Source organism: Triturus cristatus, chromosome 1_2 (genome assembly GCF_964204655.1).
Source record: "Triturus cristatus chromosome 1_2, aTriCri1.1, whole genome shotgun sequence".
NCBI lineage: Eukaryota > Metazoa > Chordata > Amphibia > Caudata > Salamandridae > Triturus > Triturus cristatus.
This window is the reverse complement of record NC_140580.1, coordinates 139,141,614-139,153,046: the sequence shown is the minus strand read 5'-3', so window position 1 is coordinate 139,153,046 and position 11,433 is coordinate 139,141,614. Positions and strand designations below refer to the sequence as shown.

Below are 11,433 nucleotides of genomic sequence, written 5' to 3'. Positions count from 1 at the left end.
CTTCCCACGTCCTCTTCCCTTCCCAGTCTTTGCTTAACAATCCATCTCGACTCTGCCTGCCTGTCCCTGCTTGCCCTTTGCCATATTCGAGTCCTTACCTGCCTGCCACACTCTCTCTGATGAGTATCTGTGTGCCTGTTGACCTGCTCCTTGCCAAGTCACAGGGCCCCACCTCCCTTCCCCACAATTTGCTCCGGATCTGCACTGGTGTTACTGTGCCCCAACACGGGGGAGACCGGTTGTCCCATTATACCACCATTTTGTGTACCCTCTTAAACTCACGCATGACCTGATTAAGTGGCAAATTCCTGGGACCTCCTCTATCTCTGCCACACTCTCTGCATAATCCCTGTGTCCCTTCCCCACCTCTGCCTTGCAGCTCAGGAATCTGCCATCCGGTCACGCTCCGGGCACTCTTGCTGCGCTCAGCACAGAAAGAGGAGCCTCTCTTGGCCGCCCACTCCACCACGTCCGTAACCCCAGAGTCCACGGCAGAAGGTGGTAGCGAATACAAACAGCCAGTGCTTCATTTGAGGCGGTGGTTGCCGGTGGGGGTCGTCAGCACTTATTTTGGTGACCGGCACTTATTTGTAATCAGTCATTTCTCGAAGTAAGAGAGAAAAATACACAAAGGGGAAAGAACGAGGAAGTGAAAGATGGAAAAAGCGTCACAAAGGGAGAAAGCAGTAACGCGCTATAGTGAAAGTGTCCAGTAGTGGATGAAAGAGGCCTGCGGTGATTTGAAGCCAATGCAGCCTTGGTATTCAGTGCACTGACATGTAATTGCCTGGGCTTCTAAGCCAAGCTTTGGCCACTGGCACTCATTCTTTTGCAAATTAAGCACTGCAGACAACTGTTCCATAATGGCAGAAGAAGGAAAGTAAAATCTTCCACATAGTCCAACCCCTGTGCCAGTCACCGAAGATGAATATCTTCACCAGCCCCTGCACATTGAACTTACACCTATGCTTGACCTATGCTGATGACACCAGCACATCTTGCAAACCAGTGACACCCATCATGCAAAGTGTCAGGGAATGAGGACACACATTCTCATGAGCTAGAAGAGCTCCACTGCTGCTTCTGTCTGCTCTTTGAAAAGTAGAAATACCAAGCAAAGACCATGGGGACTATGAAACACACCATTACCACCACAAAACACTGACCCTTTTCCATTAAACTCCTGCACCACTCACAGATGGTCCACTCCAGGCAGCTATTGGCCAGATCTCAGGAGAAGGCTAGATTGCTGCGAAAAACTTGAAGAAACACCAACTTTCAACCACAACTCTTTGGTAATTAGACAATAAAATGCTTTGTTGTGGCAGCGGAGTGGAAGCTATGAAACCAGGTATGGTGCAAGGAATTTTAGTGATCTAATTAAAATAATATTTTGATACGTAGTAGTCCCTGCTTTAAAAAAAGAATGCCCTTTTGAGTCTTTTCCTAATCATTTGTCCTCGATTGGTGGTTGCGCCCTCCGACAGCGCGTCTCATGGAAGTGCTGGCCAGACATATAATTTCACATATCCTAACCACTGCTCACCTCATGGAAGCGTCTCTCCGGCATACAGTTTTCCATAACATATTAACATGCTAGTCACATTCATTGAGGAAAGCCATTAAGGGAACACTTACCCACTTTGTAGTGGTGCCAAGTTTGAGATGGGGATAAGGCAGGGCTTAATTTGTAAAAGATGAAGAGCCAGGGCCCAAAGATTTTCTCAGAAGCCCCCAGCCAGTGCTACTGAATGTCAAGGTACTGTGCTGATCCCACCCCATGCCTCTTTAATCCCCCACCATACACTTCCTGCCGCTTTGCCTCACCTTTGAGGGTTCCTTTCCATCCGTGCCTTCTCCCTTGTCACTGTCTTGTGTGTTTCTCTCTATTGGTCTGGATCAAAGTCTGATGAGAAAAAACAAGTGGCAGTTCCCAAAAATGAGTGCTAGAGGGCCCCGCCGGCAACCACTGTCTCAAATTAAGCACTGGGAGTGGGACTCCCGTGCCTCACTGGCCTGCAAGCATCCTAACGTCTCCTGCAGACGAGTGTTTTGTTTTTCACCAGAGACACCCCAGGGATTTCAAGTCGAGTTAGGGTTGCAGAACGGCCTTCTCTCTTGAAAACTGTGAACAAAGAGGGTACTCCAAGCAGGGCTTGTGTCCACTGATGGGACGATGAGGGCAGAAGGCGGCAACATACTGGGCAGGTGTGTGCTGCAAAACACGAACACGAGTCAGTATCTTTAAGGGGAGGCTGCACCATGACGAGCCTCGACCAACCTTCATCTTTGGTCCAGTGTTTGTTTTTTTCCCCGTTAGAAACACAACAGTTACATACAGTGTTCTGTTCAAGAAATGTTGATTTCCGATTCAAAGTAAAACAAGCATTGGCATAGCCAATAGGTCTCGCCTTTGGGACCTTATAAGTGTGTAGCCATGCAACAGTTGATGTTGTTGCACCAAGGATATTGTGCTGCATAACTAAATACTTATAAGGCCCCAAAAGCGAGACCTATTGGCTATGCCAATGCTTGTTAGTTTTGCCTGCCGCTCCATAGTTAGCCGAGCTCGTCCTTGAGATCTACATTATACAGGAAACCTCGCCCTGGAAAGCTGGCCACGTGTGCATTCAATGGGTGTTGCTGCTCTGAGGATTCTCTTTTTACATCAACTACAGCTTAGCCCTGCTGCTCTGGTGTCACATGCATGTTTATTTAACAAAGGGCTCGGCATACATCTGAGATCTTTAGTATGGAGGACTGGCACACCTGGGTCTTTCTCCCACCTATCCAATGAAGGATGACTGGGAAGGCTCATTGGAAGGCTTGAGGCTGTGGTACTATTGTAGGGGTTTCACAGTGTACAGAACTATTTGTTAATGGCCTCACAGCAGCCTGGTGGTTCATCATTTAAACCATCCATCTCAGCAGGAAGTGCTGGCAGTAGGGACAATGATGCTGCTGCTCTGAATTGAACTGAATGCAAGGTACCTTGAGGTATCACCTTTCACCCTTCAAGTAAGATAGAACATCAAGGATTTTACACACACTTTCTGAAATTTGAATTAGTCATCTTGTAGCCATTCACGTGTTGCTCTGGGCTCTCTTAATAGAGGTAAATGTTGTTGTCGCTCTGGGTAACATTCAGTATGCTAGATTCGTGTTAGATTAAACTGTGTGCCCAACGTGCATATCTTTGTAGACAGGAGTGAAATCCGACCCACTGAAGGCCAGCCCTTTGGGGAGGAGTGGACTCGGGAAACACACAAGTTTGATATACAGCCAATGTTTTACACAGGGTATGAGGAAGCATCAAATCCCTGACAGAAGCATTAGAGTATTAGTGAGCTCTCTGCAGTTCACTATCATGAAAGTAGGGGAAGTCTTCATTGTTTGATCTTGAATGCAAACTGGTGCTAAAGTAAATAAGGAGCGCCGAGTCTTTTGAACGACAAGATATAGTCTTTGCAAAATTCAAAGATTATAAACAAGCATCGCGGCACCAACGCTTTACTTTTAATGTTAAAAGTAAAGCGCGGGTGCCGCGATTATATCAAAAGTAAAGAAATAGATGTTTTTTTCTATTTCTTTACTTTTGGTAAAATCGCGGCACCCGTGCTTTACTTATAATATTAAAAGTAAAGCGCGGGTGCCGCGATTATACCAAAAGTAAAGAAATAGAAAAAAACATCTATTTTTTACTTTTGATATAATCAGCGAGACCTAAAAATGAGAAGCTTTTCCTGCATAAAAGATTTTGTGTTAAAATCGAAATGGAATTGCAGCACAGTTGCAACTTAAATTAGGGAGGATGTCTGGTATGGCTCGTTCTCTCCTGGCGCCCGTGATTTATGTACTTGTAACACTTGCAAATGCCAAGCCATCAATCAAACCGGATGGCTCTGTCTGGCTTCGAGCCCAGTGGCGCCTGTTGTCTGTTCCCTCCTTAGCATCTCACAAAATTCTTCCGTGTAAGGTACGGGAGGGGAGGAGCGAGTGAAAGAGGGGGAGGAAAGCCAGCCATGCGAGGAATGCTAGAAACCAGGATAGCAGCTGTGCGCGTGCACGACATCGCGAACGCAAGCTGGAGGCCTGAAAAAAGCCACTAGGTTAGCACTTCCAAAACCCGCTTACTAAAACTCTCGCCAGAGCAGCGCAATAAGCACTGGCTCAGGCGAGACCTGAAATGTGCATGTCACTAGCCGATATGAAATGTGGCTTGTTGATAGCCGATATGAAATGTGGCTTGTTGATAATATGTCGTTTTCTATCTTTAATGTCCTAGTTAGGTTAAGCTGTGGTGCTGAAAACAAGATCACTACAACCCCTAAAAACACATTTAAGAAAGTATTTATTACAGTTTTATAAAGTGTGTGTATCGCCTTTGGAACTTAAACTATTAAAAAAAAGATATTCAACCCCGTTTTCGGCTTCAGGTGAACCCTTAACCAAGCATCAGATGGCCTGCAGAATACTGGGCAAGTTATGGGGAACAAACACCCGAGCCCTGCTTTACTGGTCGCATTTATCTGAGTACACATGATCGCTGCCGCCTCTCAATGATGCCGCGTGGCTTATAGTCTGTCTGTTTCTCAAGGTTCTTTTGCAGCAACCCGTGCCGCACACATGTGCACATTTTGACTCGGTGGCAGGTGCGCATTTCTCATGTCCTTTTTTTAAAATGTTCTGCAGCGCAAACGGATAAGCACAAATTCTGTTTCATGGAATCGGTCACCGCACATGAGTTTCATTACATTCTAACTCGTATGCTTCTTAAAAAAATAAATATAGGAATGTCTAGCGCCGTCTTTTTGCCAGTTCATTGTCAGTCTTTCTCCGTGGACGGCGAGAAGTCCAGGTGGGGTCCGGAGGTAAGAAATGGAAGCTGTAGCAACGCTGGGTTAAATTAAAGTTCGTGAATTCTCCCGAACGCGACTTATCATGGAAGGATATTGTCTACTTTTCCTTTCTTCAGCACATTATGGTACATCCGCGTGCTCACCGCCCTTTCACCCACGCGCGAGCTTCCCCTTTCCAGTCTCTGAGTCGCTGATGGAGCACTTCTTTAACTGGTGCCTTTCCTCTCCCATTCCTGCAAAGAGACCAAACACAGAGAGTGTACATGAAACGGGTCACTTTATTTGAGCACTCTGCATGTGTACATGGCGACATCTTGTGGTCGATAACAGTATGTACCTTAAAAACGGATGGAAGATGTGATTGATACCCGATACCAACATTAACCGAGATTGACAAAGCCAATAGGTATTACTTAGATTTTTTTTCATAATTGTCCCAACATATGGGCATACAATTAACAACACCCTTTTCACAAGGTCCGACCAACAGACATCATGGCACACAAATCAACAAATCAAACGTCAAGGCATTAATGCACACAGTCAGGGCTGTAAGTGGGATGTAAAAACTCGGGGGTCTCTCAAAGGTGCGTGGCCATTGTAATTAAAGGCGTGGCTTTAAACACATAAGCTAAAAATCTGTGCTTAGCATAGTGTGCTGCCCGACTTGCATTTTGCTGTTTCTGTCATTGCATCCAGATATATGATACAACAAGTAACATCATACCCACAACAAGTCAGGACTATTGGCTTTGTCAGTGGTTGTTCGTTACATAAGATAAATAAGCAGCAACTATGGCTTGTATATAATATTGAAAAAGCTTCCACTTAAATCCCTGCTGACACCACGACAATGTTGCTGTTCCTGAGTTTCAAAAAGAGAAGGTAAATCCAGAGAGAAATTGACTCTCTTTAAAGGATTTCCCTTCCCCCTATAACGCTCACCTTACATGACGTCATGCCGTAACTTCTCCACTAGTGAGAAGTGAGCACGCGCATTGATGTGCCTGCTGTCACTGCAGCCCAAAAAACAAAACGGACTGCCTGTGCCAAGGCACAAAACAGAGCCCGATAGAGACCCGTTTTGAGGCCCCCTTTAAAAAACTCCCGGTGCTCAGCACTGGTGAGACCCGGCCCACTTAAAGCCCTGCACACAGCCCTGTGCTAAATGTTCTCGTAGGTAGGATTTCCCCCCAACTTACTACCAGCATTTAGTGCTATTTTCTTATCGCAAAATTCACCCTTGCATCCAAAATGAACGAGAGGATGCATTTTGAACATGAATAGTTTGTGCTTGCTAAATGAGCTCTCGCGGTAGGACCCCCCCCAATTACTCTTAATAGAAGAGAAATAGCATAATTATAGGTAATTTCATACCAAAAGGTAATGTGGAATTACCAAAATTACTCCGATTAATCAGCCATAATCAAAAAGGCCTAGTTTCTTTCTAATGTAAACATCAGATTGCAACAACAGATGTTGTGCAAACTTTAACAACCAACCCAAAAGTATGAAGCAGGCAGCTCAACCAATTGAAATGCGAGCAATTTCACATTACATCACAGCCAAGGCGCACAAAAAATCCTACCAAAAGGATCAAAATATACCCTGGCATTTGTATGAATTAATAAATGAATAGGAATTTATTCACAGCTCTGCTACCCAAGAGGTGTTCCTGACCTTAGAGAACCAGATAGGGATGAGCAGAATAATTTACCCTGTCAAAAGGCCAAGTTTTCAGGTCCTTTTGGAGAAAGGATAGGAGGAAGTAGAGAGAAGCCAGAAAGTTCGATGCCTTCACAACTAGATAGGTGAAAAAAGGACTGCCAAAGCGAAGTCTGGAGAAACGAGGAAGTGGCAGTCGTGGCTGATGCAGGTAACAGTGGTGGACGGGGGCGGAGCAGGGCACATGGCGGGGGGTGAAGTCGACAGCTGACAATGAGGGAAACTAAAATAAAAAAACAATAAGAAAACCACTTACCTTGAGCTCACTGCATCACCGACTTGGCGATGCGGCAAGCGCAAGGTAAGTGATTTTCTTTTATTTTTTCCCTTGTCGTCATCTGTCGAGTTCACCAGGGCCGGACTGCCTGCCGGGCGTTTTGGCATGCTGCCGAGCTGGGGGCTGATGTCATTTTGTGATGAACGAAATTCGTTTTGCTTTGTTTATTTCGAAGCACACGCAGGTCTCCAACAACGAAATTAGCCCCCACCGCGGTGACATCAGACCCCAGCTCGGCAGCATGCCAAAAAGCCCGGTAGGCAGTCTGGCCCTGGAGTTCACCCCACCGCTCTTAACCGCACCGGCCGCGACTGGCAACCAGATCAAGAAGCGCTATGGAAGAATGAGGGGCTCTGGAAGGACAACAGGGCAGAAATGTTTGTTTGAAGTACACAGGGCTATTACGGCAGGGAGTTTTGTGTAACATATATAAGGCATTGAAAAAAGAGAGTTTACAAATGGGGAGTCAATGTGGGGCTTCAAATGCTTAGACAGAAACTGGCATAGAGGTAATCTGAGAATCAATCTGACTGTGGCATTTTGTACAACTTGATTTGATGTAGTATGACGTCTGTGAGGCCTAGATATGGGGAGTTCCCATCATCTAGTCTGGATTAGGTCAGGGCTAGAGTGATTATTTTGTGAGCAGATTTGGGGGGGGGGGGGGGGGGAGAGGCAGAAGTTTCACACTGGCCCCACGTTATCTGGAGGACTTTTATTCAGGTCTTGCTTGGTTACCAAAATCACATTGTTGCTGGGCCCTCAAAGACCGCCTGCATCTCCTACAAATGCATCCACAGAAGTACTACTGCATCACATGAGGGTGAGAGTTGTGAGAGTTGTTCAGTTATAGCTGTACAGCTAGAGAGGATTACGATGGCACTTGCATGAAGGATTCGTTTTCACCTTGGAAACCTGGAACACTTTATTTGCAACAATGATGGCCGAGCATGGGAACCTGGAACACTTTATTTGCAACAATGATGGCAGAGCATGGGAACCTGGAACACTTTATTTGCAACAAGGAAACCTGGAACACTTTATTTGCAACAATGATGGCAGAACATGGGAACCTGGAACACTTTATTTGCAACAAGGATGGCAGAGCAACAAAATTAGCCTTGCAAGTGTCCCCATCAATCATGACAGGTCACTCGAGCCATCAAGATGTGGCGTGTGCCTTTTAAGAGAAGGAAACCCACCTGATAAAGGGCTGGCGTTCAGTAGCTGTACAAAAAGGGAAGCATTTGGCTTGAAAGGAGACAGTTATGTGGAACATAGATGTGAGTAACGTATATCAAAGTGGTGTGAGAAAACCTTGCCCCACTCTCCAAAGAGGGAGGACCTGGAATTGAAGTTGCACCACTTTAAACTAATCGCAGTTGTTCGACACACATCCAGTTAGCATAAATTACTGGTTATTGACACAGTCTGGTCATGTTGTGACTTGAACCGTGTCTGCAACGCTCAACAGTGATAAGACAGCATTAGGGCAATTCTCTTAGCGTGCAGAGGTGGTACCAACACTGTCATTTGACCAGTTGGAATTAAGAATGACGGAACCGGGGATGTTATAAGGTTTGTTAGGAGCTTCCTGGTCTCTGGGTGAAGGAACATCAAGAACCTTCAGCACGCTACGTCACCCCTCCTGAAGACAGGTGTCAACACATCCACGGTTCCATGTGACTGGAAGCCGGAGAGCTCAAGCAAACATTCAAACCAGCCTGTCCCAGGTCCTACTGGAATTGCATGGTGAGCAAAAAAACGATGGATTTAGGCCCAGATCTCTGTACTGGGGTGAATGTATGACATTGTTCTGCATTCTGTCCATCAATTGTTGGTTTTGCATTTGTCACCCCGAGTGGGACGGGTTTTGACCAGACGTGGGTCCCGTGCTCTCCATGCCACTGGAATCAAGCTATCCTGGCTGATGAGGGCTAAAAGCCCGAAACCGGTCCTAGGATGCTTGTTTCCAGTCCAGGTAGGACCTGGCCTGGCGGTTCGAGCCGGACTGATCCCATCGGGTGCAGGGTCAAGACTGATTTGCATATGGCTGGGTCCAAACTGGAATGGCATGGGGAGCAAAAAAACGATGGATTTAGGCCCAGATCTCTGTACTGGGGTGAATGTATGACATTGTTCTGCATTCTGTCCCTCAATTGTTGTTTTTGCATTTGTCCGCGGTATGCAGCACTGATCTACAGCATTATCTTGCTTGCTCCAGCGTGAAATTTTAAACAAATTCATCTGATTTACGCACTTGGCGGGGGTAGTCAGGATCTCAGAAAAAGCTACAGACTGATTTGTCTCTTTCTTAATAAATTCTACTTTTTGTTAGACACGGAACCTGACTACTCACACAGAGGAAGATTAAATCCCTTCCAACTGGTTGAGTCTCAATGTTGGAAACATTTGGTTTTGTCCTGTGAAACAGCCTAAATGAATGAATGACACTGATTTGCATTGCTTAGTAAAAAAAAAACACAAAACAACCCGTCATCAATAGATGCATGATTAGAATGCATCTAAAATTAATAACAATCGAATACAAATAACCAAAATCATCAGTACCAAATTCTTCAATCACATTTGAAGCGGTTCTGAATCTCCAAGTGCTGCTTTCCAAAAGGTAGGTAAATTAGTAAATATTCTGTAGCTACTGACACTGTTCAGCAATTGCATTGCTCCCAAGCATTTCTTACTTTACATTGCCTACGAAGTGGTAATAGTATTTTTTTTAAAGGTCAACAGTCAATGGCACAAGATGAATGAGTGTTTAATGACGGCCTTATCTACATTTTAGATACACTAACGCTTGTCGCGGATTGGTTATTTTTTTCCACCCTCCACGAAGTTCAAATGATTAAAATGTATCTTTATATACATTGTCTGACGATAGGCTGAAAGCCTACTGTTTTGTACCTCTGAAGTGTAAGCAAGGCACAGTGATTCTTTCAAATGTTGCCAATTTTTAAGCAAGTCATCTGTTTGGCTGGCTAGACTAATTCCCTTTTCAACAAGCACTTAAGCATTTGTTTGGATAAATTGGTGTCTTGCCATATTTCAATAAGCCTGTACAAAAGTGTTAAGAAGAAATTAAGATGCTCCTCCTTTACGTATATTTGAGAGCACATGACCCCTCTGAAGAGTATTTGGATGTCCTGCGCTGTCCACATGTACACTTGAGGTGTTCCTGATTGGCTCAACTGAAGATTGCTGGCCAACCCAATGCGAGCCTCATCCGACATTGAGATGTTGCGATGAATAAGCTGCCCCTGATTCTACATAGTTTAGTTTCTAAGGTATCACACCCTTTAAGGATTGATTTCCCATACACAGGACAATAACATAAATGCAGTCTTTACAGAGTACTCTCTTCAGGGTGGAATGGCTGAGCAACCACCAAAAATGAATATGAAAGCCTCGTAAACCAGTACCTACCCAAGGGCATTTGACGACAAGAGCAGCTAAATGTAACAAGGACATTGAAGAGTTGGTCACTAATCCCAAATAAATATACCTTGAAAGTCTTTCAATTTTCCTTTCTTGAGAATACGGTTTGAAAGTAGGGCCAGGTTTACCCAACACCAAGAGCTTAGCTTTCAAAATGTTCATTTTTAAACATTTAAAATCATAATAGACCAAGGAATCCAAAAGGTGATGGAGACCAACCTGTGTTTCATCAACGACAGCAAGATCATTTGAAAGAGCCGGCAACTTTAAATTTCCCATGCTCGGTGTGAAACATATTTGTGACAGATACTCAAGCACCCCCTCCAGTAGCAGTTAAAGAGGGCAGAGCTGTGAAGCAGCCCAAAAAATGTCTACAACTAAACAGCATCATGGCACATTCCCTTTTTTAAACTTGAGATATGTACACATCCAAAAACTAAGATGCTCAGACTAATTATTTACTTCTACTAAGCAATGAAACAACCAGCCAAATGCATAACTAGTTCTAATTAGTGACCTCTAAAATTGTTCAAGGTCATCCTTCTTGCCATTTGAAGGATACATTTGCCACCATCGCCCTGACCTATGGCAACGAAAAGTTGTCCTATGGGACTGTGTGGCACGGAGGCATTTCATAAAATCATCTAAATGAATTGCAGGTCATACAAAATGATACAACCAAAAGTGGTGGTGGGGGGGGGGGGGGGGTATTACTTATCACAGGTTTGCAAACTGGTCTTTACCAAATAGCGTGGATTACTAAAAGAGAAAAAACTGTTGAATGCGGTGCCACAGGTGAGGGAAAAAACCCGAAACCCTCAAATAGGGACTAGGGGGTCCGACTAAATATACACAACAAGTCCTATGGACACGCAAATGAGTGAAAAAAAACAGTACAACACAATTAATGTTGGTCATGGATGACACCATTGTCTTAATCCTTGACCAACATTAATTGTGTTGCACTGTTTTTTTCACTCATTTGTGTGTGCATAGGACTTGTTGTCATACAAAATGATGCTTGAAGTGTTGATTGTAACACCTCAAACGTGTTCACATATCTCCAGCACTGTGCCAAGGTTTGCTGCTTTCCCTGTAATAAAGTGAATATTATTACAT

General features: G+C 44.6%; 1 protein-coding gene across 1 annotated transcript in view; it reads right to left on the bottom strand.

The window, feature by feature from the left end:
• Window positions 1–4,334: 4,334 nt before the first annotated feature.
• Window positions 4,335–11,433, bottom strand: part of AFAP1L2 (actin filament associated protein 1 like 2) — a 509,415-nt gene continuing 502,316 nt past the window's right edge. The window contains exon 19 of the mRNA XM_085603289.1: window positions 4,335–5,092. Coding sequence (XP_085459415.1) covers window positions 5,066–5,092 — 27 coding nt within the window. The 3' untranslated portion in view covers window positions 4,335–5,065. The remainder of the gene's footprint in view (window positions 5,093–11,433) is intronic.